Here is a 24,086-nt window from a genome sequence, read left to right on the forward strand (position 1 = left end):
ACTCACCCAACCTGTCCAAGTCACCCTGCCTCCTCATAGCATCCTCCTCACAGTTCACACTGCCACCCAACTTTGTGTCATCTGCAAATTGCTGATGTTACTTTTAATCCCTTCCCCTAAATCATTAATGTATTTTGTAAATAGCTGCGTCCTAGCACCGAACCTTGCGGTACATCACTAGTCACTGCCTGCCATTCTGAAAGGGACCTGTTAATCCCTCTTCTTTGTTTCCTGTCTGCCAACCAATTTTCTATCCATGTCAGTACCCTACCCCCAATACCATGTGCTCTAATGTTGCCCACTAAACTCCTATGTGGGACCTTATCAAATGCTTTCTGAAAGTCCAGGTACACTACCTCCACTGGCTCTCCCTTGTCCATTTTCCTAGTTACATCCTCAAAAAATTCCAGAAGATTAGTCAAGCATGATTTCCTCTTTGTAAATCCATGCTGACTTGGACCAAGCCTGTTACTGCTATCCAAATGTGCCACTATTTCATCTTTTATACTTGACTCCAGCACCTTCCCCACCACTGATGTCAGGCTAACTGGTCTATAATTCCCTGTTTTCTCACTCTCTCCTTTCTTAAAAAGTGGGATAACATTAGCTACACTCTAATACACAGGAACTGATCCTGAATCTATAGAACATTGGAAAATGATCACCAATGCGTTCATGATTTCTAGAGCCACTTCCTTAAGTACACTGGGATGCAGACTGTCAGGCCCTGGAGATTCATCATCCTTCAGTCCCATCAGTCTACCCAATACCATTTCCTGCCTAATTTGAATTTCATTCAGTTTCTCTGTCACCATAGATCCTCTGGCCACTAGTACATCTGGGAGATTGTTTGTGTTTTCTTTAGTGAAGACAGATCCAAAGTACCTGTTTCCTTGTTCCCCATAATAAATTCACCTCTTTCTGTCTTCAAGGGACACACACTTGGCTTAACTAATTTATTGCTCTTCACATACCTAAAGAAGCATTTACTATCGTCCTTGTGCTCTAATGTTGCCCACTAATCTCCAATGTGGGACTATATGTTTGGGTAGCTTACCTTCGTACCTCATCTTTTCTCCCCGTATTGCCCTTTTAGTTATCTTCTGTTGCTCTTTAAAAGTTTCCCAATTCTCTGGCTTCCCGCTCAACTTTGCTATGTTACACTCTTTATTTTTATAATGTCCTTAACTTCCCTTGTCAGCCACGGTTGCCTCTTACTCCCCTTAGAATCTTTCTTCCTCTTTGGAATGAACTGATCCTGCACCTGTATTATTCCCAGAAATACCTGCCATTGTTGTTCCACTGTCATCCCTGCTAGGGTCTCTTTCCAGTCAATTTTGGCCAGCTCCTCCCTCATAATCCCCTTTGCTCAACTGTAATACTGACACTTCCGATTTTCCTTCTCCCTCTCAAATTGTAGGTTAAAATTTATCATATTATGGTCACTACCTCCTAATGGCTCCTTTATCTTGAGTTCCCTTATCAAATCTGGTTTGTTACACAACACTAAATCCAGAATTGCCTTCTCCCTGGTAGGCTCCAATACAAGCTGCTCTAAGAATCCATCTCGGAGATACTCCACAAACTCCCTTTCTTGGGGTCCAGTACCAACCTGATTTTCCCAATCTATCTGCATGTTGAAATCTCCCATAACCACTGTAGTATTACATTTGCGACATGCCAATTTTAACTCTTGATTCAACTTGCACCCTATATCCAGGCTACTGTTTGGGGGCCTGTAGATAACTCCCATTAGGGTCTTTTTACCCTTACAATTCTTCAGTTCTATCCATACTGATTCTACATCTCCTGATTCTATGTCACCCCTCGCAAGGGACAGAATTTCATTCCTTACCAACAGAGCTACCCCACCCCCTCTGCCCACCTGTCTGTCTTTTCGATAGGACGTATACCCCTGAATATTCAGTTCCCAGCCCTGGGCCTCTTGCAGCCATGTCTCTGTAATTCCCACAACATCATACTTGCCAATTTCTAAATGTGCCTCAAGCTCATCCACTTTATTTCTTATACTTCACACATTCATATACCACACTTTAACTTTGGTTTTCACCTCCCCTTTCACTCTATTGGGTGGCATGGTGGCGCAGTGGTAGAGTTATTGCCCTACAGGGACCAGGGTTCATACAGCGCCAGGGACCAGGGTTCGAACCTGACTACAAGTGCTGTCTGTACGGAGTTTGTATGTTCTACCCGTGACTTGCATGGGTTTTCTCCTGGAGCTCGGGTTTCCCTCCACACTCCAAAGACATACAGGTTTGTTGGCTAATTGGCTTGGTATACAGTGCATACAGAAAGTATTCAGACCCCTTCACTTTTTTCACATTTTGTTACGTTACATCCTTATTTTAAAATGGATTAATTTCATTTTTTTAATCATCAGTCTACGCACAATACCCCAGAATGAAGAAGCGATAACAGGTTTTTAGAAATTTTTGCAAAGTAATTAAAAGGAAATCACTGAAATAGAGAGGAATGGGAGAAATTACCCAAGTACAGGTGTGCCAAGCTTGTTGCGTCACACCCAAGAAGACTTGAGACTGTAATAGCTGCCAAAGGTGCCTCAACAAAGTACTGAGTAAAGGGTCTGAATACTTATGTAAAAGTGATATTTCAGTTATTTTTAATTACTTTGCAAAAATTTCTAAACACCTGTTTTTGCTTTTTTATTTTGGAGTTTTGTGTGTAGATTGATGATTTAAAAAAAAAAAGAATTTGATCCATTTTAGGATAAGGTTGTATCATAACAAAATATGTAAAGATTGAAGGGGGCTGAATACTTTCTGAATGCACTGCAATTGTAATTTGGCCCTAGAGTGTGTTTTGGATAGTGTCAGTGTGCGCTGGTCGGCACTGACTCAATGGGCTGAAGTGCCTGTTTCCACGCTGTATCTCTAAACTAAACTATATAGACAGCGCACAATCCTCTTGGACCATCCTTGTTAGCATCTCCTCAAATGCAGTAAATCTATTCCTTACTTTAGACTTTAGAGATACATTACGGATTGGAATAATGGGTATATGGAACAAGCTGCTGGAGAAGGAAGTTGAGGCGGGTACTATCACAACGTTTAAGAAACATTTCAACAGGTACATGGATAGGACAGGTTTGGAGGGCTACGGGCCAAAGGTAGGCAGTTGGGCCTAGTGTAGATGGGGCATGTTGGTCAGTGTGGGCAAGTTGGGCCAAAGGGCCTGTTTCCAGGATGTATGACTATATGACCTCCTCAGCTTATCAGAGATCTGTTTGAGTTTAATAACTGCGGGGCAGAAGTTGTTCTTGATGCCTCATGTAGAAGTTCCTGTGTAGCGTAAAATGGCACGCATTGAAATCAGTTGGAAACTCACAGCTGTCGAGCAAATGGGACTTAAAGTCGGAGTTTTGGCTTCAGTTCCCCTTTTCAAACTGTTAAGAAGGACTTATTATTAACACCCGAGCTGTTTCTCTTTTTTCGATTAGATTTAGTTTTTGCCAAAACGCATTTGTCTGAGTTGCCGTGGTGTTGGCTGTAGGGATGGATCTGCTGGCTACGGCTGGGCAAGAGTTCCACAGCTCCGGCTGCAGTGGGTAAATTCGACCCACCGATCGGTGTTGAAGTCCCGATGAGGCCAAGATCAGCTGCCTCACCTGGCCTAGATGCTACTTTTCGGGGGGACTTCCCTGGGGGATTTCAAGTGCGCTATCGTAATTTCGTCCGGATTAAAGGAGGCAGCACCAGTTACTGGAAAATCGATGGCGGACCTATATTATATAGTTACTGATTGAACCTACATACATTTTAAAGGTTTCAGGTTTCATGGATTACAATCCCTCATTGTTCACACTTGCAGAAATAAAATGTCAAAATCTGTCTTTGAGCCAGCAAGCAGGCAACAAACTTTCTTTCATCGCACCCCCTCTCAGTAGCCTTTGGCTGTGATTCAGTTAAGGACACAATATGATCATAGCAGTATGACTTAATTCTTCTGTGGAGCTTGGTCAGTAATATTGCTCAGTGAAGTGAAAATTAGGGAACTAACAGGCCACCTCTTTGCACAATGAGTCTTGCCAGATTGGTTCGAAAATGGAGATGCAAAGAACTGCAGATGCTGGAATCATGTGCAAAACACAAAGTGCTGGAAGAACTCAACGGGTCAGGTGTGGAGGGGATGGATCGGCGGAGTTTCAGGTCTGAGCAACCTGAAGGTCTGAAGACTGACCACATCTGAAGACGGTTCTCAACCCGAAGCATTGTCTATTCTCTGCAGCACTTTGTGTTTTGGTTAGCAGAATATTTGTGCGTCTATAGTATCTCAGCGGAGCAGGCAACACCTCTGGAGAACGTGGATATGTGACATTTTGGGTCAGCACCCTTCTTCAAACTAGAAGGAGGAGTCTGGAGGAGGCTCCCAATCCGAAAAGTCACCTGTCCATGTTCTCCAGAGATGCTGCCTGACCAGCTGAGTTACACAAGCACTCAATCTCTTAAAAAAAACTGCTTTCTTTCCTTGAAGGGGCATCAACCTGAAACATTAATCCTGCTTCATTTTCCACAGATGCTACCTGACCTGCAGAATATTTTCATAGTTTCTGTTTAAATCCTGTTGTATTCATTGATAAATGATCTGAAATGTGCAGAGTTGCTGCTGCTGTTAAAGTCTGCTAAGCTAACATAAACCATTGAACCATTATACATTTCACCACCATTTATGGAATTGGGGTCTAAACCTTGATAGTCCATTGTTGACCCCACAGCGTAACGAGGTATTTGATTGAACAACTAACATTACAACGTTCGTGTAGTGTGGGCCATTATTTTCTTGTCAATGCTTGGCTTAACACCTGGGGTGGCGCAGTGGGAGAGTTGCTGCTTTACAGGTCCACAGACCCAGGTTCGATTGACTACAGGCGCTGCCTGTACGGAGTTTGGACGTTCTCCCCGTGACCGTGTGGGTTTTTCCCGGATTCTCAGAGGGTGCTTTTTACACAGAAGGTGATGGGTGCCTGGAACGCGATGCCAGGGGTGATGGTGGAAACAGATATAAAAGTAGCATTTGAGAGACGCTAATACTACCTCTTAATGCAGGCATCAGAGGGCGGCACAGTGTTGCAGCTGTAGAGTTGCTGTCTTACAGAGTCAGGGACCTCAATCCAGACTACCAGTGCAGTCTGTGCAGTTTGTACGTTCTCCGCGCGTGACAGTGTGGATTTCCTCCGTGTGCACGTTTCCTCCCACTTGATGAGCAGGCTTAAGCCATTTGGCCCATCAAGTCTACCCCGTCATTCAATCATGGCTGATCTATCTTTCCCACTCATCCCAATTCACCTGCCTTCTCCCCATAACCCCCTGTGGCAATGAATTCAACAGATTCACTACCCTCTGACTAAAGAAATTCCTTCCTCATCTCCTTTGTGCATCCTTTTATTCTGAGGCTGCGCCTTCTGGTCCTCGACTCTCCCACTAGTGGAATCATCCTCTCCACATCCACATTTCTGGTGCCATTTTGTGGAATTTCAGTTTTTAGAGATACAGTGCGGAAACAGGCCCTTCGGCCCACCGTGTCTGAACTGTCCAGCGATCCCCATGCACTAGCACTATCCTACACAGTAGGAACAATTTACAATGTATACTAAAGCCAATTAACCTACAAACCTGTATGTCTTTGGAGTGTGGGAGGAAACTGGAGCACCCACGCAGGTCACGACGTGAATGTGCAAACTCCATACAGACAGCACCCGTGGTCAGGATTGAACCCGGATCTCTGGCGCTGTAAGGCAGCAACTCTACCGCCATGCTGACTAAATTTGCGAAGTATTTGTTGTGGTCCATGTTTCTTGTTGTAAGTTGTAAATGACCACTAATTATTCAAGAGAGGCCCGTTTTAATCTGCAGCCACATCTTGTTTCAGGACGGGATGTTGGAAAGACACGAGTATTTGACCTGGATCCTGGAAGTTCTGGAGAAAGTCAAACCAGCCGATGATGAGCTGCTGAAGCTACTACTGCCTCTGATGCTTCAGGTAAACGGACCGAGGGTTTGCTCTTTCTCCGTGAAGCTGAGTCTTATGTAATAAAGTAGAAGAAAGAAAGATGATTTAACATAACCAGCTGGCACTCTCAGTTCCAGGTTATTTACCAAGCTCCATTTGTCTTTAGGGCCGTAGCGGTAGCAGTAGGATTCCCTTTTTTGAGGATTCACCTTGTGTCCATTCACAAAGTGATAGATCTTCTCATTGATGGTACAATGAGGTGGCCTCGGCAAGATTAAAAGACAAAGGACATAGGATGAGACATAGGGGTGGGACAGTGGTGCAGCAATTTACAGAGGGCCAATTAAACTACAAACCCGCACGTCTTTTGGGATGTGGGAGGAAACCCACGTGGTCAAAGGGAGAAGTGAAAACTCTGCCCAGGCAGCACCCAAGGTCGGGATCGAACCCGGGTCTCCGGCGCTGTGAGGCAGCATCTCCACCAGCAGGAGGTGAAAAGAATCAAGTCAAGTCAAGAGAGTTTTTTGTCATGTGTCCCAGAAAGGACAATGAAATTCTTGCATTGCAAAATAATGCAGGGAGAATGGCTCGATGTTACTTGAAAACTTGATGTTTCTTGCCCAGATTAGGGGAAACGAGAATCCGAGGACACAGGTTTAAGATGAGAGGGGAAAAGGAAAAGGGGAATCTGAGAGGTAACTTTTTTACACAAAGGGCGGTGTGTGTATGGAACTAGTTGCCGGAGGAGGTTGTTGAGGCAAGTACTATTGAAATGTTTACATTACCATTTAGACAGGTACATTGATAGGATAGGTTTAGAGGGATATGGGCTAAACACAGGCAGGTGAGACTAGTAGATGGGGCACATTGATCAGTGTGGGCAAGTTGGGCTGAACAGCTTGTTTCCACCGTGTATGTCTCAATGACTCTGTGACCATAAAAGATGATCAACCACTGACTGACCACTTTCCTTTGTTTCAGTATTCGGAAGAGTTTGTCCAGTCGGCCTACCTGTCCCGTCGCCTTGCTTATTTCTGTGCCAGGAAGCTCTCGGCTCTTCTGAGTGAAAGCTCCACGAATCTTGTTCCCGCACATTCACCACATATGATCATTGGCTCCAATAACCCAGCCCTGGCTGCTCCCAGTCCTGCCGCTCCCACCGCCGCCATGAGTCCAGTCCAGCCAGCCCTCTCGGACTTCCACTCCTGTCCACAGCATCGTCCTTTAGTTTACGGTCTCAGTTGCATGTTGCAGGTGAGTGATTGTTCCCTCCAAACTTCAGAACTCCGTTGCAGCATGGCAACTACAAGTTTTTATAAGGTTTTGCCTGTCCAGGCTTTTTGAGTGTGTTTGCTTTTGAGTGTGTTTTTGAATATTTTTGCACTAATGTCTTGTTTTTCTTTGCTCACTTCTTCCTTCCACTGAAGATAGACACAAAGCGCTGGTGTAACTCAGCGGGCCAGGCAGCATCTCTGGAGAAAAATTATTTGTGATGTTTAGGGGCCCAATCCGAAATGTCACCTATTCTTTGGTCACCTTATTCATGAATTAGTCATGTTTTGGGTCGGGAGTCTACACCAGCGTTTTGTATCTATCTTTGATATAAACCAGCATTTGTAGTTCCTTCCTACACTTTTCTTTCCATTGATGTGTAGTACATTGTTTGTGTGTTTGTCTGAGTTTATGAGCCTATATGCTGCTGCTGCAAGAAAGATTCCTTTCTCCCCGCTAATGTCGGTCAGAAGAAGGGTCCCGACCTGAATCCATTTTTCCCACTGCAGCTGCAAGAACTTCGTTCCCCAACTTTAGCAGTCTCATGTATTTAAGTTCATAATCTTTGTATAAGGGGGTGATTTGGGCAAATTTAAAGAGCAATGGATCCTGATCTGGAAATGTGTACTGATCCCTGGTTTTAATAACCAGATTAGAGTCTCCTTGTGATTTAAATTGTCAAAGTGTATTCTGGATAATTTAGAGTGGCACAGTGGCACGGCTGGTAGAATTGCTGCCTCACCGTGCCAGAGTCCCGGGTTCAATCCTGACCTTGGGTGCTGTCTGTGTGGTGTTTGCACGTTCTCTCTGTGACCGTATATGTTTCCACCCACATCCAAAAGACATGCAGGTTTGTAGATTTATAAGCCCTTGTGTGTAGAGAGTGGATGAAAAAGTGGGATGCCATAGAACTAGTGTACAATGATTATCGATGGTCAGCGTGGACTCGGTGGTATAGAGGGCCTGGTTTCCACGCTGTATCCCTAAACTAAAACTAATTGAGTTTGAATTTAGTTTATTGTCACGTGTGCCGAGGTACAGTAAAAAGCTTTTGTTGTGTGTTAACCAGTCAGCAAAAAGACAATACATGATTACAATTGAGTCATCTACAGCGTGCAGATACATGATAAGAAATGCTGCTGTTGGAGTGGTGGTTTAAAATAGTGAAGTAATTGAAATGTGTGATTGCAGATCTACTTCTGTGACGAGCGCACAAAGACTAGCCAGGGTTGGGCGCCATCTTTAAATAAAGGGCGACTCTGCATTTCTGATCTAGTAACAGGATGACTGATAATATGCCCTGTGTACTGGGGGTGAGATATTTGAGAGCAATGTTCGGATCGTGTCTTACAGAGGGCCTGGAGTCTCACCCACATTGAGGAGTTGGGAGTTGTGTATCAATCAGACAGGGCATAATCTCCCCAAAAGTTATTATTTAATTATTTTGGTTAATGCAAATTATGATCAATTTTGCTGGAATATTAGGAATGCAGATTTAATTAATGACATTTATTTCTTAGAAACAAGGAACTGTAGATAGTGTACATAGATACTGTACGTTCTACGTTCTCCAGAGATGTTGCCTGTCCTAGTTGTAATGGCAAATTTCCAATTCCTCCAGTGTCCAACTTTCCGTTGCCATTACTACACAGGTCAGTAGGAGTGATCTTACGCAGACCAAATAGAACAGATTTACCAGCCGTTATGTCCGTTGGTTCTTTATTGAAGTAGTTGTACAAACAAAGAGATGAATGTACCAGGTTCTCCTTATTCTGCATACAAGTTGTAAAGCCTGTTCACCCTGGTCTGGTGAGAACTGTATACCCTCTACCCCTGTGCCTGGTCTGCCACTCCCTATCCACTATGCCCTCTGTGCATCTAATGACCGCCCCCAAGTCTCCAAAATAATACTGCAAGATATATCCAGACAAAATAATATAATATGCCAACAGTAGCTAGCAGAAACATAAATGGCTCCTGCACATGTTATAGAGTTTGAGTTATACAGCGTGGAAACAGACCCTTTGGCCCAACCTGCCCACGCCGACCAACATGCCCCATCTACACAAGTCTCACCTGTCTGTGTTTGACTCGTATCCCTCTTAAACCAATCCTACAGCTGCGTTGAAATGCTTTTTAAACATTGTGTTAGTAGCTGCCTCAACTACTTCCTCTGGCACGTCGTTCCATATGCCTACCTCTCTTTTTGTGTAAAAAAAGTTGCCCCTCGGGTTCCTCGCAAAATCTCTCCCTCCTCACCCTAACCCTAACCCTATGTCCTTTGGTTCTTGATTCCCCGAGTCTGGGTAAAAGATTCTGTGTATTTACCCAATCTATTCCATGTTTTCCAGAGATACTGCCTGACCCGCTGAGTTACTCCAACACTTTGCGTCTTTTTAAAAAAAACTTTTTCAATTAAACTCCTTGTTGCTTATCTTTGGAATTTGAGGATTCCCTTTTTTGAGGATTTTTCTTGTGCCCATTTACAAAGTGGTCGATCTTCTCATTGATGGAACAATGAGGTGGCCTGGGCAAGATTATAAGACATGGGATGGAGGAGGAGACGTATGGTGCTGCAACAATGGCGCAGTGGTAGAGTTGCTGCCTTACAGTGCTAGAGACCCGGGTTCTAACCTGTCTACAGATGCTGATTGTACAGAGTTTGCACGTTCTCCCGGGACCGTGTGGGTTTTCTTTGGGTGCTCCAGTTTCCTCGCACACTCCAAAGATGTGTAGGCTTGTAGGTTAATAGATAAACAAAGAAGTCAAATTGTCCCTGGTGTGTGGGATAGTGTTTGTGTACAGGACAATCGCTGGTCGGCGTGGACTGAGTGGGCTGAAGAGCCTGTTCCCACGCCGTACCTCTAAAGTCTAGGGAGGAAATCTCCCCCTTCATCCCACGCACACGCACACAATTTCTTATTTTTCTCCCTCTTTTTCACTCATGGATATAAGTAATATTTTAATACATATTTCCACTGCCTTCTTGAGCAGCTGCTTTAGTGCCACTTGGGATTTTGAGCGTTATTTCGACAATTTCTGTTGTGAGAATTTGCCTCAATTAATGGTGTGGACCCCTGAGGATGGAGGTTGGGGGGGAGGGTTGGGGGGTTGCTTATAGAGAAATAAATCACCCATTTCATAATCCTAAAGAAAGACATAATGCTGGCATAACTCAGCAGGTTAGGCAGCATCCCTGGAGAACATGAATAGGTGGCATTTCTGGTCAGAACCCTTTATCAGACTGATTGCAGGGGAGCTGGAAAGGAGGAGGGGCAGCACAGAGCAATGCCGGTAACAAGTAAACACAGTTTTAGATTTTGGTTTTAGAGATACAGCATTGGAAACAGGCCCATCGGCCCATCGAGTCCCCGCACACTAACACTATTCTACACGCACTGGGGACAATTTAGAAATTTTACCAAGCCAATTTACCTACATAAGGTCATAAGTATAGGGACAGAATTAGGCCATTCGGCCCATCAAACTCTACTCCGCCATTCAATCATGGTTGATCTATTTCTCCATCCTAACCCCATTCTCCTACCTTCTCCTCATAACCCCTGACACCCTACAAACCTGTACTTCTTTGGGGTGTGGGGGAAAACCGGAGTTCCCGGAGACAACCCACACAGGTCAGGGGTGGATCATATAAACTGCACAGATAGCATCCATGGTCAAGATCAAACTCTGGTCTCAGGCGCTGTAAGGCAGCAACTCTGCCGCTGCGTCACCATACCTCCACAGACGAGGGGAGATTTTTGACAGGCAGATTGTTCGACAAAGGCCAAGATTGAAAAGATAGGTGTGAGCATGAAAAGGATAAAGTGTTGATCCTCTGTTCCAGCTTTCTGTGTTCAATTGCAGAGTAGTTTTCAATCTTATGTAAATACCTGTCGTCATTCGTCTACAAAGTCTGATTTTGTTCTTTCCACAGACAATAACTTTATGTTGCCCCAGTGCCTTGGTGTGGAATTACTCCACAAACGAAAGCAAAAGCAGCAATCCTGGCTCACCGCTTGATCTACTCCAAGTGGCTCCTTCGTGTTTACCCATGCCAGGGGGAAGTTCCACCTTCAATCAGCAGGTAACGATGGGCAGAACGGCCTGGCACGCTGGTTTGATTTCCCACCCGGTTTATTTAGCATTACTCGATGGATTGGTGGGAGAGTATGGATGAACGAAACCGGAATTGTAGGGTCAAGTATGCACGGAAACTGCTTAGTTTTTTTAGTTTAGTTTAGAGACACAGGATGGCAAGAGGCCCAATTGGCTGAACCAGTCCGTGCCGACCAACAACCACCTGTTTACTTGTACTATCCTATACACTGAGGACAATTTACAGAATCAACCTACAAACCTGCATGTCCTTTGAGTGCGGGAGGAAACTGGAGCACCCGGAGAAAACCCACATGGTCACAAGAGAATGTACACACAAGCGTATACACACATACTGTATATATGTGTGTAGACACATTTAAATGCCTATACATACACACGCACTGTTCACACACATACATGCTGGAGTAACTCAGTGCGTCAGACAGCATCTCTGGAGAAAAGGAAAAGGTGACGTTTTGGGTCAAGATCCTTTTTCTGACCCGAAATATCACCTATTCCTTTTCTCCAGAGATGCTGCCTGACCTGCTGAGTTACTCCAGGATTTTGCATCTGTCTTCAGTGGAAACTAGCATCTGCAGTACCTTCCTATACATACATGCATATGGTGTGTACACACACAGATACACGCTGTATCTTGCACACTACCTTGCGCCTGTGTTCTCTCTTGAATCTTGCTTCAATGCTTCAGGTCCGAGCCAAGATCTACGAGGTGGAGCAACAGATCAAGCAGCGGGGACGAGCGGTGGAAGTACGGTGGTCTTTCGACAAGTGCCAGGAATCCACTGCAGGTAAAGTTGTATTTTGTATAGTGGAAAATATACTGCGGAAGCGAAAGGTTTGTGGCTCTCTCAGCCTCCTCCTCTGAATGATGCATCATTGTCTCAATTGCCACCTAAGAAAACTTTAATGACTTGTGTTTTGGAAGCACTGCAGTAGGCCACTCGGCCCTTATGGATAAACTGGCCCTTTTCTTGTAAGTTTTCTGATTCCCCTTCAAGTTTAGTTTATTGTCATGTTTAATTTAGTTTTTAGTTTAGAGATGCAGCGCGGAAACAAGCCCTTCGGTCCACCGAGTCCACGCCAACCAGTGATCCCCGCACACTAACACTGTTCTACACACACTTGGGACCATTTACAATTTTACCAATGCCAATTAGTCTACAAATCCTGTACGTCTTTGGAGTGTTTGAGGAAACCACAGATCCCTGAGAAAACCCACGCGGGTCACGGGGAGAATGTACAAACTCCGTACAACTCGCACCAGCAGTCAGGATTGAACCCATGTCACTTGCGCTGTAAGGCAGCAACTCTACTGCTGCTCCACCGAGGTGCAGTGAAAAGCTTTTTGGTTGCGTGCTATCCAGTCAGCGGAAAGACTGTATATGATTGCAATCAGGTAGACACAAAATCAGGGGGACAGGCAACATCCCTGGGTAGAAGGAATGGGTGACGTTTCGGGTCATGACCCTTCTTCAGACTGAGTCAGGGGGAGAGGGAGATACAGAGATAAAGAAGGGTAAATGTGAAAACGAGACTAAGGGCTGACATATTTGGTTTCCTCATAGACATTATGGGCCCTAGGGCCTAGCTGTGTAGTCTTTGTGCTGACTGGATAGCAACAAAAAGATTTTCACTATACCTTGGTACATGTGACACCAAACTAAACTAAGCCAAACTGAACCAAACCAAACTGTTCCTGTGCCGTACTGTTCCATGATCTATAATATATTTCAGCAGCATCCTTAAGTCACAGGAAGTCCCCTGTCCCTATCTGTTGCAGCACCATGGAAAAAACAAGAGATTGCAGACGCTTGAATCTTGAGTAAAAAACACTTGCTAAAACACCCATCTGTCTATTTTCCTCCACTGATGCTGCCTAACCTGTGGAGTTCCTCCAGCACGTTGTTTTTCCCTGTTGCACAGTCAGATGTTCACAGAGTCATTGAACCAAGCCTGCACCCAGCGAGACCACAATCACCCATTCATTCTAAGCCTGTAGATGCCGATTTAAACCGAAGATGGAAACAAAAACCTGGAGTAACTCAGCAGGTCAGAGAGCATCTCTGGAGAAAAGGAATAGGTGATGTTTCAGTTCGAGACACTTCTTCAGACTGGATAGACTAGCATTTATTTCGAGAGGACTAAAATATATAAACAGTGATGTAATGCTGAGGCTTCATAAGGCACTGGTCAGACCGCATTTGGAGTATTGTGAGGAGTTTTAGGCCTCATATCTGAGGAAGGATGTGCTGGCGCAGGAGAGGGTCCAGGAATGAATGGTTTAAAATATGACAAGTGCTTGATGGCACTGGGCCTGTACTCGCTGGAGTTTAGAAGGATGAGGGGTGAATTCATTGAAACTTACTGAATAGTGAAAGGCCTGGATAGAGTGGATGCGAACAGGATATTTCCATTAGTGGGAGCGTCTAGGACCAGAGGCCATAGCCTCCGAATAAAAAGACGCACCTTTATGATGAAGGAGATGAGAAGGAAATTTTCTTTAGTCAAAGTTGGTGGATCTGTGGAATTCATTGCCACAGATGGCTGTGGAGGCCGTCAATGGTTATTTTTAAGGCAGAGAATGATAGATTCTTAATTCGCACTGTCAAGGCTTATGCGGAGAAGGCAGGAGAATGGGGCCGAGGGGGAAAAATAGATCAGCCATGATTGAACGGTGGTGTAGGTTAGAAAAGCCGCCTAATTCTGCTCCTAGAACTTATGAAACTAATCACATGGTATTGTGCGTCATAGATCTTTCTGAAACCCCGTTCCAGTGAAGGCACTGGAGCTAAATACAAAATGCTGGAGTAACTCAGCGGGTCAGGCAGCATCTCTGGAGAAAAGGAATAAGTGATGTGTCGGGTTGAAACCCTTCTTCAGACTGGGAGTCAGGGGAGAGGGAAACTAGAGGTATGAAAAGGTGGCACCAATGACCATGGAAAGATGGAGCCCACAATGGTCCATTGTTGGCTGTGGAAGAAGTGATAATGAAGGGATATATTGATACGAACAAAGGAACTGGCAAGCCAACTAGGATGAGGGAGGGGGGGAGAGAGGTAATGCAGGGGCTACTTGAAATTAGAGACATCTATATTCATACCACTGGGTTGTAAGCTGTGATGCGAAATGTGTAAGCCTCATGTGAAATATGAGGTGCTGTTCCTCCAATTTACATATGGCCTCACTCTGACAGTGGAGGTGGCCCAGGACAGAAAGGTCAGTATGGGATTGGGAAGGGGAGTTAAAATATTTGACAACCGGGAGATCGCCAAACACTGGAACAACAGCTTCTTTTGTTCAATGGATCTGAACAGGTTTTGATTTTAGAAAGCTGTAAAGTAACATCTTGCCATTAGATGGCGCCATTGAGTGCTCTGCTGGTGACAACTTGCTGAAATCTCATTTTGTAATGAAACTCTTTAAAGGGCCTGTTCCACGGCGATTTTTTTGGCAACTGCTGGCATCATTGACTGACGTAGCAGGTGACCGAAAAATTTGTGGCTTGATGTGGCGTGACCTGGCTTGATATGGCGTGACATGGCGGTGATGTGGCGTGACATGGCGGTGATGTGGCGTGATGACGCATGACGCGTGGTGTTTTTTCAAGTGTCCCAACATTTTTTTTGTCGCCACTGAATTTTGAAATGTCAAAATCTTTTGGCGACACTGATATGACGCAGGCAGTCACCGAAAAAATCGCCAAGTGGGACAGACCCTTAAGTCTTACAGTGCAGGAATAGGCTGTTTATCCATCATGCCTGTGCTGGCTCTATAATAAAGCTCTCCAATTATTCCCCCTCTATCTCCATGGTTTAATTTAGTCTGAAGAAGGGTCTCAACCCGAAACGTCACCTTTTCCTTCGCTCCATAGATGCTGCCTCACCCACTGAGTTTCTCCTGCATTTATATCTACCTTTAATTTAGTTTACTGTCACTTGTACCGAGGTACAGTGAAAAGCTGTTTGTTGCATGCTATCCAGTCAGCGGAAAGGCTACACATGATCACAATCAAGCTGTCCACACTGTGCAGATACATGATAAAGGGGATTAATGTTTAGTGCAAGATAAAATCCGATTAAAGGTAGGCTGAGGCTCTCCCATGAAGTAGATGGCATTGGAGAGATGAGTAGATGGCATCAGGGCCGCTCTATAGTATGTGAGAGGACGGTTCGGTTGCCTGATAGCAGCTAGGAAGAAACTGTTCCTGAATCTGGAGGTGTGCGATTTCAAAGCTATGAGTGAACTGCAATCTATTTGGATGTGAGGTTTGGTATACTAATATTGATTATTTTTTGCTGCTCGCTTTCTGTCTTTCCCATAGGTTTTACAATCAGCAAGGTCTTGCACACGTTGGAAGTACTGGATCGCCATTGCTTTGATAGATCTGACTCCACCAACTCTCTCGACAGCCTCGATCACAAGATATTTGGTTCCAGCCAGGGCAAGGAGAGCCAAGAGGTCAGTGGTTTCAATGCCTTTTGTGTCCACTGCTCGTAAATTATGTGGAAACAAGGAACTGAAGATGCTGGCCAATACGCAAAAGGACACAAAGTGCTGGAGTAACTCAACGGGTCAGGCAGCATCTCTGGAGAACATTGACGTGTCTGAAGAAGGGTCCCGGCCTGAAACATCACCTACCAACGTTTTCCAGAGATGTTGCCTGACCCGCTGAGTTACTCCACACACGAGATGAGAAGAACTTTTTTCACGCAGAGAGTGGTGAATCTCTGGAACTCTCTGCCACAGAGGGTAGTTGAGGCCAGTTCATTGGCTATATTTAAGAGGGAGTTAGATGTGGCCCTTGTGGCTAAGGGGATCAGGGGGTATGGAGAGAAGGCAGGTACGGGATACTGAGTTGGATGATCAGCCATGATCATATTGAATGGCGGTGCAGGCTCGAAGGGCCGAATGGCCTACTCCTGCACCTAATTTCTATGTTTCTATGTTTCTATGTATCTTCCATTTTATACCATGCCCCACCCTACTCTTTCCTAAGATCCTGTAATTATATTCTTTACTGATATTGAGAGCCAGTACTAAATCCATTCTGACCATCTTTTGTGGACATTGTATTCCTGAGCAACTCTATTGGATGGGGGGCAGGGGAATGAATTTCTCATCTTCTCTCCTCTTTTGTCAGTGTTATATATTAGTGCTGTCGGATCAGTGTATAAAATGAGAGGAATCGATTGGTTGTAGGAAGGAACTGCTGATGCTGGTTTAAACCGAAGATAGACGCACAATGCTGGAGTAACTTAGCGGGTCAGGCCGCATCTCTGGATAGAAGGAATGGGTGACGTATTTTGGTCGAGACCCCTCTTCAGACAATTGGTCGTCTCTTACCCAGAGGAGGGGAATCGAGAACCAGAGGACATAGGTGTAAGATAACAGGGAAAACATTTATAAGGAATCTGATGGGTAACTTTTTCACACAAAGGGTGGTGGTGTATGGAACGAGGTAGTTGAGGCAGGGACTATAGCAATGTTTAAGAAACAATTAAGCAGGTACATGGATAGGTCAGAGTTAGAGGGATATGGACCAAACTCAGACAGGTGGGACTAGTGTAGATGGGACATGTTGGTCGTTGTGGACGTTGGGCCGAAGGGCCTTTTTCTACGCTGTATGACTATGACTTTATGATTAGTTAGCCCAGTGGCTCTGGCAATGGTCTGATTCTGTTTACTGCATGAAAATCTCTCCTTCAGCTTGCTAGGCTGATTGACATTTCTGCTCACAAAAACTAACTGAGCAGTTTTTGTATCTGCTCTCCTTCCACTGACAGTGGAGGCTTTTCAGTGTATTTTCCGCTTGTGTTTCTGCCGAGCCTTGATGTTTTTCTTAGTCATGCACGCATCTAGAGAGGCAAAGGGCAGGCAGACAGGAATTTCCCCCAGAACTCTTGAGTGAAAAGGAGATTATGTACCTGAGCTGTGTAAAGGTCATTTTGTTTGGTACATTCCTGAAATGCTGAGACATCCATAAATCTGCTGTGGTTTGTCAGATACGTTTTCACTTAATATAGAGCAATAGATTCAGGGACAGTTTCTTGTTATTCGGCAACTGAACCATCCTACCACCAACTAGAGAAAGGTTCTGAGCACCCATCCACCTCATTGGAGATATTTGGACTATCTTTAATTGGACTTTACTGGGCTTTATGTTGCACTAAACGTTATTCCCTTCATGTGTAGGAAGTAACTGCAGATGCTGGTTTAAACTGAATATAAACACAAAATGCTGGAGTAATTCAGTGTGTCAGGCTGCATCTCTGGAGAAAAGGAATAGGTGACTGTTTGGGTTGAGACCCTTCTTCAGACCTCATCCTATATCTGTGCACTGTGGATGGCTTAATTGTAATCACCTATAGTCTTTTCACTGACAACAAAACCACTTTTCACTGTACCTTGGTAAACAAGACAATAATGAACTAAACAATATCACTAACCAGGCTTTGTCCCACCCCACATTTTTCCCGACTTTCTCCCCCCACTACAATCAGTCTGAAGAAGGGTCCCAACTCAAAGCATCACCTATCCATGTCCTCCAGAGAAGCTTCCTGACCCGCTGAGATACTCCAGCACTTTATGTTCTATGCTGGGTGGCCTCTTGTGCAGTTCCTTGTGTCTATGTGTAAAGGAAGATAAGACTTGCTTCAATGGCTTCTTTTCCAAAAAAATTCTGGTATATAAACTATATCAGTTAAGATGATAGAAGGGTGGCACAGTGGTGCAAATGGTAGAGTGGCTGCCTCATAGAGCCAGAGACGTGGGTTCAATCCTGACCTTGGGTGCTGTCTGCGTGGAATTTGCACATTCTTCGTGTGACCACCTGGATTTCCTCCTGATGCTCAATTTTCCTTCCACGTCCCAAAGATGTACGAGTTTGGTTAATTAGCCTGTGTAAAACTTTTTTTTTTAATTGCCCCTAATGTGAAGGGATACAAATCTGTATTGTATCATTAAGATGTTTCTACAAAACTCCACTTACCTCAATGAACTAAAACAGATTAGCTTCCTGTAAAGTTTTCTTTCTTTTTGTAACTTACAGAAACTTTTTTCCATTATATTTTGCTTTAGTTTAGTTTAGAGATACTGTGTGGAAACAGGATCTTCGAACAACTGAGTCCGTGCCGACCAGTGGTCACCCATACATGAGTTCTATCCTACAATCTAGGGCCAATTTACAGAAAACAATTAACTGACAAACCTGCACGTCTTTGTGATGTGGAAGGAAACCAGAGCACCCAAAGAAAACCCACGCGGTCACAGGGAGAACCTGTAGGCAGGATCGAACCCTGGTCCCTAGCACTGCAATGCATCAACTCTACCACTGCACTATTGTGCCGCCCTTAACCATGTCCTCCCACATCCAAAAAATGTGCGGGTTTGTAGGTTCATTGATTTCTGGTAAATTGCCCCCAGTGTACAGGAAGTGGATGCGAAAATGGGATAACATCGAACTGCAGTTAGCGGCACGGACTCAGTGGGCTGAAGGACCTGTTTCCAAGCTGTAGTTCTAAACTAAATCAAAGAGGGCTGTTTGGAACTACTATTCGGTAATGAAGATCTGATGGCTAAGGAGCCTATTGGGAAAAGGGATCATAATATATTTTGTGCAAAGGTCGACAGTAATTTACCTGTTAGCAGGGTTTTAAATCTGAATAACGAAAACTATTATGGCATGCTGCTATGGTAGAATGGGAACAAATTATTTGGGAAAGATAATGGGAATAAACAATGTTTAACTTTTAAAGAATTGCATTTGTAGTTTGTGAGTAATAAGTATGAGATTTATTCTGCCTGACCTGCTGAGTTACTCCACTACGTTGTGTCATAGAGTCATAGAGCATAGAAACAGGCCCAACTTGCCCATACCGGCCAACATGTTCCATCTACACTAGTCCCACCTGTCTGCATTTACTCTTCAGGTTACTATTAAATATTTCTCCCCTCAACTTAAACCTATGTCCTCTGATTCTCTATTTCCCTACTCTGGGCAACTGTCCTTTTGTGCATTAAACATCAGCTGCAGTTCCTTGTTTCTAGTCTATGTTTTGGGTCGAGACTTGTATCTAGTCTATGTTTCTTCAGACTGAAGGAGCCAAATTGAAGGTGTGTGGTTTTTATTTCCCTCCTTCACTATATCTTGTAACTCTTTCCCCTTTCCTGGACTCCACAGCAAATCGCACCAAATGATGAGGCAGTTGTGACGTTATTATGCGAGTGGGCAGTGAGTTGCAAGAGATGTGGGAAGCACAGAGCTATGACTGTGGCGAAACTGCTGGAGAAGAGGCAGGCTGAAATCGAGGCAGAGGTGAGTCACATAACTGAGTATCAAATGTGAAATCCCAGAAACCAGCATGAAATGTCGGGAAAGTTAAATTCCATCAATTCCTAACTTAAACTGGTGGGACGACATGGTGGCACAGCGGTAGAGTCGCTGCCTCACAGCGCCAGAGACCCAGGTTCGATCCTGACTATGGATGCTCTCTGAGCGGACTTTGTACATTCTCCCCGTGACCGCATAGGTTTTCTTCGGGTGCTCCATTTTCTCCCCACATCCCAGAGACATATAGGTCAGTAAGTTAATTGGCTTCTGTAACTTGTAAATTGTCCCTAGTGTACAATACAATACAATACAATACAATACCTTTATTTGTCATTTGAACCTCACATGAGGTTCAAACGAAATGTAGTTTCTGCAGCCATACAATACAATAAAAGAACCAAAACACACACCAACACTATTCACATAAACATCCATCACAGTGGCTCTATTCCTCACTGTGATGGAAGGCAAAGTTCTTGTCTCTCCCCTGCACTCCATTTCCCTCCCGAAGTCGAGGTCAAAGCCCCCGGCGGGCGCTAGTCCGCGGCAAATTAAGGCCGCGCCGGGCGTTGTAGGGCCCCCCTCCAGGTCACTCTCAACCCCGCAATTCGGGCGGGAGAAGTCGCCGCAGCCGGTGCCCCGCAAAGCAGCCTCCCACCGGGGATCCGCGAGCTCCCGGTGTTCCATCCACCGGAACCGGGCCGCAGCAACGCGCCACTGCCGCTCTTCATGCCCCGAAGCCGGCCAGCTCCACGTAGGTAAGTCTGCAGCAGCTCCACAGCAGCTCCCCAGCAGCTCCTCAGCAGCTCCACAGCAGCTCCACAGCAGCTCCACAGCACCTCCCCAGCAGCTCCTCAGCAGCTCCTCAGCTCCACAGCAGGCTCCACAGGCTCCGCGGCTCCTCAGCAGCTCCCCAGCTCCACAGGCTCCGTGACTTGAGCCTCCAGGTCGTTCCGGTGGAGGCCGCCCCACGGCGCTAGGCCCCAACGGCAACGGAGCTCCGACAGGGAAAAGGTCGGGTCTCCATGCAGGGAAGAGATTAAAAGTTTCCCCCACCCCCCACACATACACATTTAAAAAAACCCGATAAACAGCTACAAACTAAACCCTCAACAGGACAAAAAACCAAAAAAAACACAGACTAGTGTGTAGGGTAGAACGAGTGCACGGGGTGATTGTTAGCTGGCATGGATTCGCTGGGCCGAAGGATCTGTTTCCACGCTGTATCTCTAGAACTAACATGAAAACTGATGAGAGGATTTTGTTGGGTTGTTCGTTTACACTTAGAAACATAGCATGGAAACTTTAGTCCATGCAGATCATTGATCACCCCTTCACACTGGTTCTATGTTATCCCACTTTCGCATCCACTCCCTACACAATAGGGGCCAATTCACAGAGGGACAGTTAACCTACAAACCCGCTAGTTTTTGGGATGTGGGAGGAAACGGGAGCACCCAGAGGAAACCCACGCACTCACAGGGAGAGCATGAAAGCTCCACACAGACATCACCTGAGGTTAGAATCGAACCCGGGTCTCTGGTGCTGTGAGGCAGCAGCTCTACCAGCTGCGTCACTGTGCTGCCCCTAGTTACTGTAAGTTACTAGTGGTGTTTCAACAGGCAACATTATTAATGGTATGTCCAAATCAAAAGTCTTACAAGGAAGGGACTTTCAAGGGTTACTCATATTGTAATCAATTTGTACATCCTCACTTCATCCAATTTTCCAGTTTCTAAGGCAGTTAAGATCTCACTCACACTACAGTGTTTTGTTCTCTTGAGCACACTTACTGAAAGGGTCCCACAAAATGCAAGATAGATAGGGCATGATGTTGTCAAATGTGAGGGATAGTGCTCTGTTGTGTCCAGCGTTTGGTTATGGAGATGAAACATTTCCAACCTTCACAGTCAAAGCCAAGCACTTGTGTAAACCAGATACTTTAGTTTAGTTTTAGTTATACAGCACTATATATGACTTTAACCTAAAAGACAAAAGCAGTTGTTATTTTAGGGATAATTTCTCATGTTTCCACTTGTTTTTCTGCTCTTTCTGCAATGCCTTGAAAGATAGAACATAAAATATGAAGCAGAACAGGAGGAGGCCCTTCGGCCCGCAATGCCCATGCCGAACATGAGTTGAGCTGCTCTCCTCCGCCAGCATGTGATTCATATATCTCCATATCCTGTGTATCCCTGTGCCTAAAATCAAAGCCTTTTAAATGCCACTGTCGTATCTGCCTCCAGCACCACCCCTGGCAGCACGTTCCAGGCACCCACCATCCTTTTGTATCAAAAGTTTTACCCCACACATCTGCTTTAAACTTTGCCCTCTAACATGAAAGCTATACCCTCTAGTCCATGACATTTCCGCCCTGGGGGAAAAAGGTTCTAACTGTCGACCATACCTATGCCGTCAAAATCATAATTTTATATATTTCTGACAGAAAAGGTCACTAAAACGTCACTAAAATGCTGGAAATTGATCCATAGTTTGACTAAAAATGCTCCAACTGCAGTCCTTCTTGGATTTCATACTATCTTACCACGATGTCCAGTGCAACGTTAGGGTTCCCGGCTGTTATAGGCGGTTGAACCATCCTACCAACAACTAGAGAGTAGTTCTGAGTTGCTCTGAGTTGGACCCTGGGATTATCTTTGATTGAACTTTACTGGACTTTATCTTGCACTGAAAGTTATACATTATTCCTTTTATCGTGTATCTGTACACTGTGGATGGCTTGATTGTAATCATGTATTGTCTATCCACAGACTAAACTCAAACTCAGTGGTGATACTACTAAAGCAGGAGGTGGTTTGAACAAACAGAGATGTCCTGCACAAATCCTTCTTGTTTTATTAATTTGTGCCTTGTCTTTTCAGAGATGTGGTGAGTCTGAAGTCTTGGACGAAAAGGAGTCCATTTCCTCTGTGTCACTTACCGGTTCAAGCCTGCCTGTTTTCCAGAACATTCTCCTTCGATTCCTTGACACCCAAGCTCCTGTATTAAGTAAGTATCATTTTTTTCTTGGCTGCTCTTGTCCCTGTTGACCTGCCCGTAGGACCTTCAGTTCCAACACACCAACACTGTTCTGGGGCAGAGCATTGGGAGAAGAGAAATGTTCTGGGTTGACACTTTTTCCTTGGGGACCAATTTCTCCATAATTCTCTAGCAAGAAATTGGCAGCAACTCTGGATAAAAATGGAATAAAATACTTGTTGCTCCGATCTTTCTTGCTTTCCCACATTAACCATCTGAGGTTAAGGACCATTCACCCCCAGTCACCCTTTCTCTCTTCTCCCATTAGGGTAGAGGTACAGAAGTGTGAAAGCGCATACCTCCAGATTCTGGGACAGTTTCATCCCAGCTGGCATCAGCAACTGAACCGTCCTCTCACCAACTGGAGGTTGATGAGAGGATTGATGAGAGAATGGTACTTCCATCTACTTTATTAGAGACCTTTGATGTAGGAGGAAACCCACAGGGAGAACCAAGCAAATTTCGCATTGACAATACCAGAGATCAGCTTTGTGTCTGGGTCTCTCGAGCTGTGAGGCAGCAGATCTACGAGCTACTTTTCTTCCCAGCTGTTATCATGCATGTGAACCATCCTAACACTGACTAGAGAGCGGTCCTCAACTACCATCCACCTCATTGGAGATCCTTGAACTATATTTAATCAGACTTTTCTGGACTTTATCTTGCACTAAATGATATAGCCTTTATCATGTATCTACACACTGTGGATGGCTTGATTGTAATCATGTATAGTCTTTCCACTGACCGATTAACACACACCAATAACTTTTAACAGTACCTCTGTGTATGTGACTTTAAACTAAACTAAGCTAAACTAAACATCATTGTTTTTGACAAAGCTGGAAAGGACAATTGGTAGATCCCACTGGGACTTGGGTTTCTTACACACGATAGGCATCAGTCAGTGATTAGAAATTTGGCGTTGAATGAAATGAATGATCTTCCATTCTGTAATATAGAAACATAGAAAATAGGTGCAGGTGTAGACCGTTCGTCCCATTGAGCCAGCACCGCCATTCAATGTGATCATGGCCGACCATCCAAAATCAGTACTCCGTTCCTGCTTTTTCCCCATATCCCTTAATTCCATTAGCCCTCAGAGCTAAATCTAACTCTCTTGAAAACATCCAGTGAATTGGCCTCCACTGCCTTCTGTGGCAGATAATGCCACAGATTCACAATGTTGATGTTCCACGCAAGTCCTTAAAGTGTGCATTGCCAATACAACAGAAAACTGTACAGCACAAGAACAGGCCCTTTTGGCCTGCTATGTCCATGCCAAACATGGTTGCAAGTTAAACTTGTCTCACCTGTCTGCATGTGATCCATGTCCCTC

At 44.8% G+C, this 24,086-nt stretch overlaps 1 protein-coding gene across 1 annotated transcript in view; it reads left to right on the forward strand.

Moving 5' to 3' along the window:
- Positions 1-24,086, forward strand: part of LOC129703370 (mediator of RNA polymerase II transcription subunit 12-like protein) — a 453,395-nt gene that overhangs the window by 68,127 nt on the left and 361,182 nt on the right. The window contains exons 6-12 of the mRNA XM_055645744.1: positions 5,908-6,018; positions 6,970-7,242; positions 11,198-11,347; positions 12,071-12,170; positions 15,704-15,840; positions 19,562-19,696; positions 22,594-22,720. Of these exons, the coding sequence (XP_055501719.1) occupies positions 5,908-6,018; positions 6,970-7,242; positions 11,198-11,347; positions 12,071-12,170; positions 15,704-15,840; positions 19,562-19,696; positions 22,594-22,720 (1,033 nt within the window). The remainder of the gene's footprint in view (positions 1-5,907; positions 6,019-6,969; positions 7,243-11,197; positions 11,348-12,070; positions 12,171-15,703; positions 15,841-19,561; positions 19,697-22,593; positions 22,721-24,086) is intronic.

Source organism: Leucoraja erinacea, chromosome 14, assembly GCF_028641065.1.
Source record: "Leucoraja erinacea ecotype New England chromosome 14, Leri_hhj_1, whole genome shotgun sequence".
NCBI lineage: Eukaryota > Metazoa > Chordata > Chondrichthyes > Rajiformes > Rajidae > Leucoraja > Leucoraja erinaceus.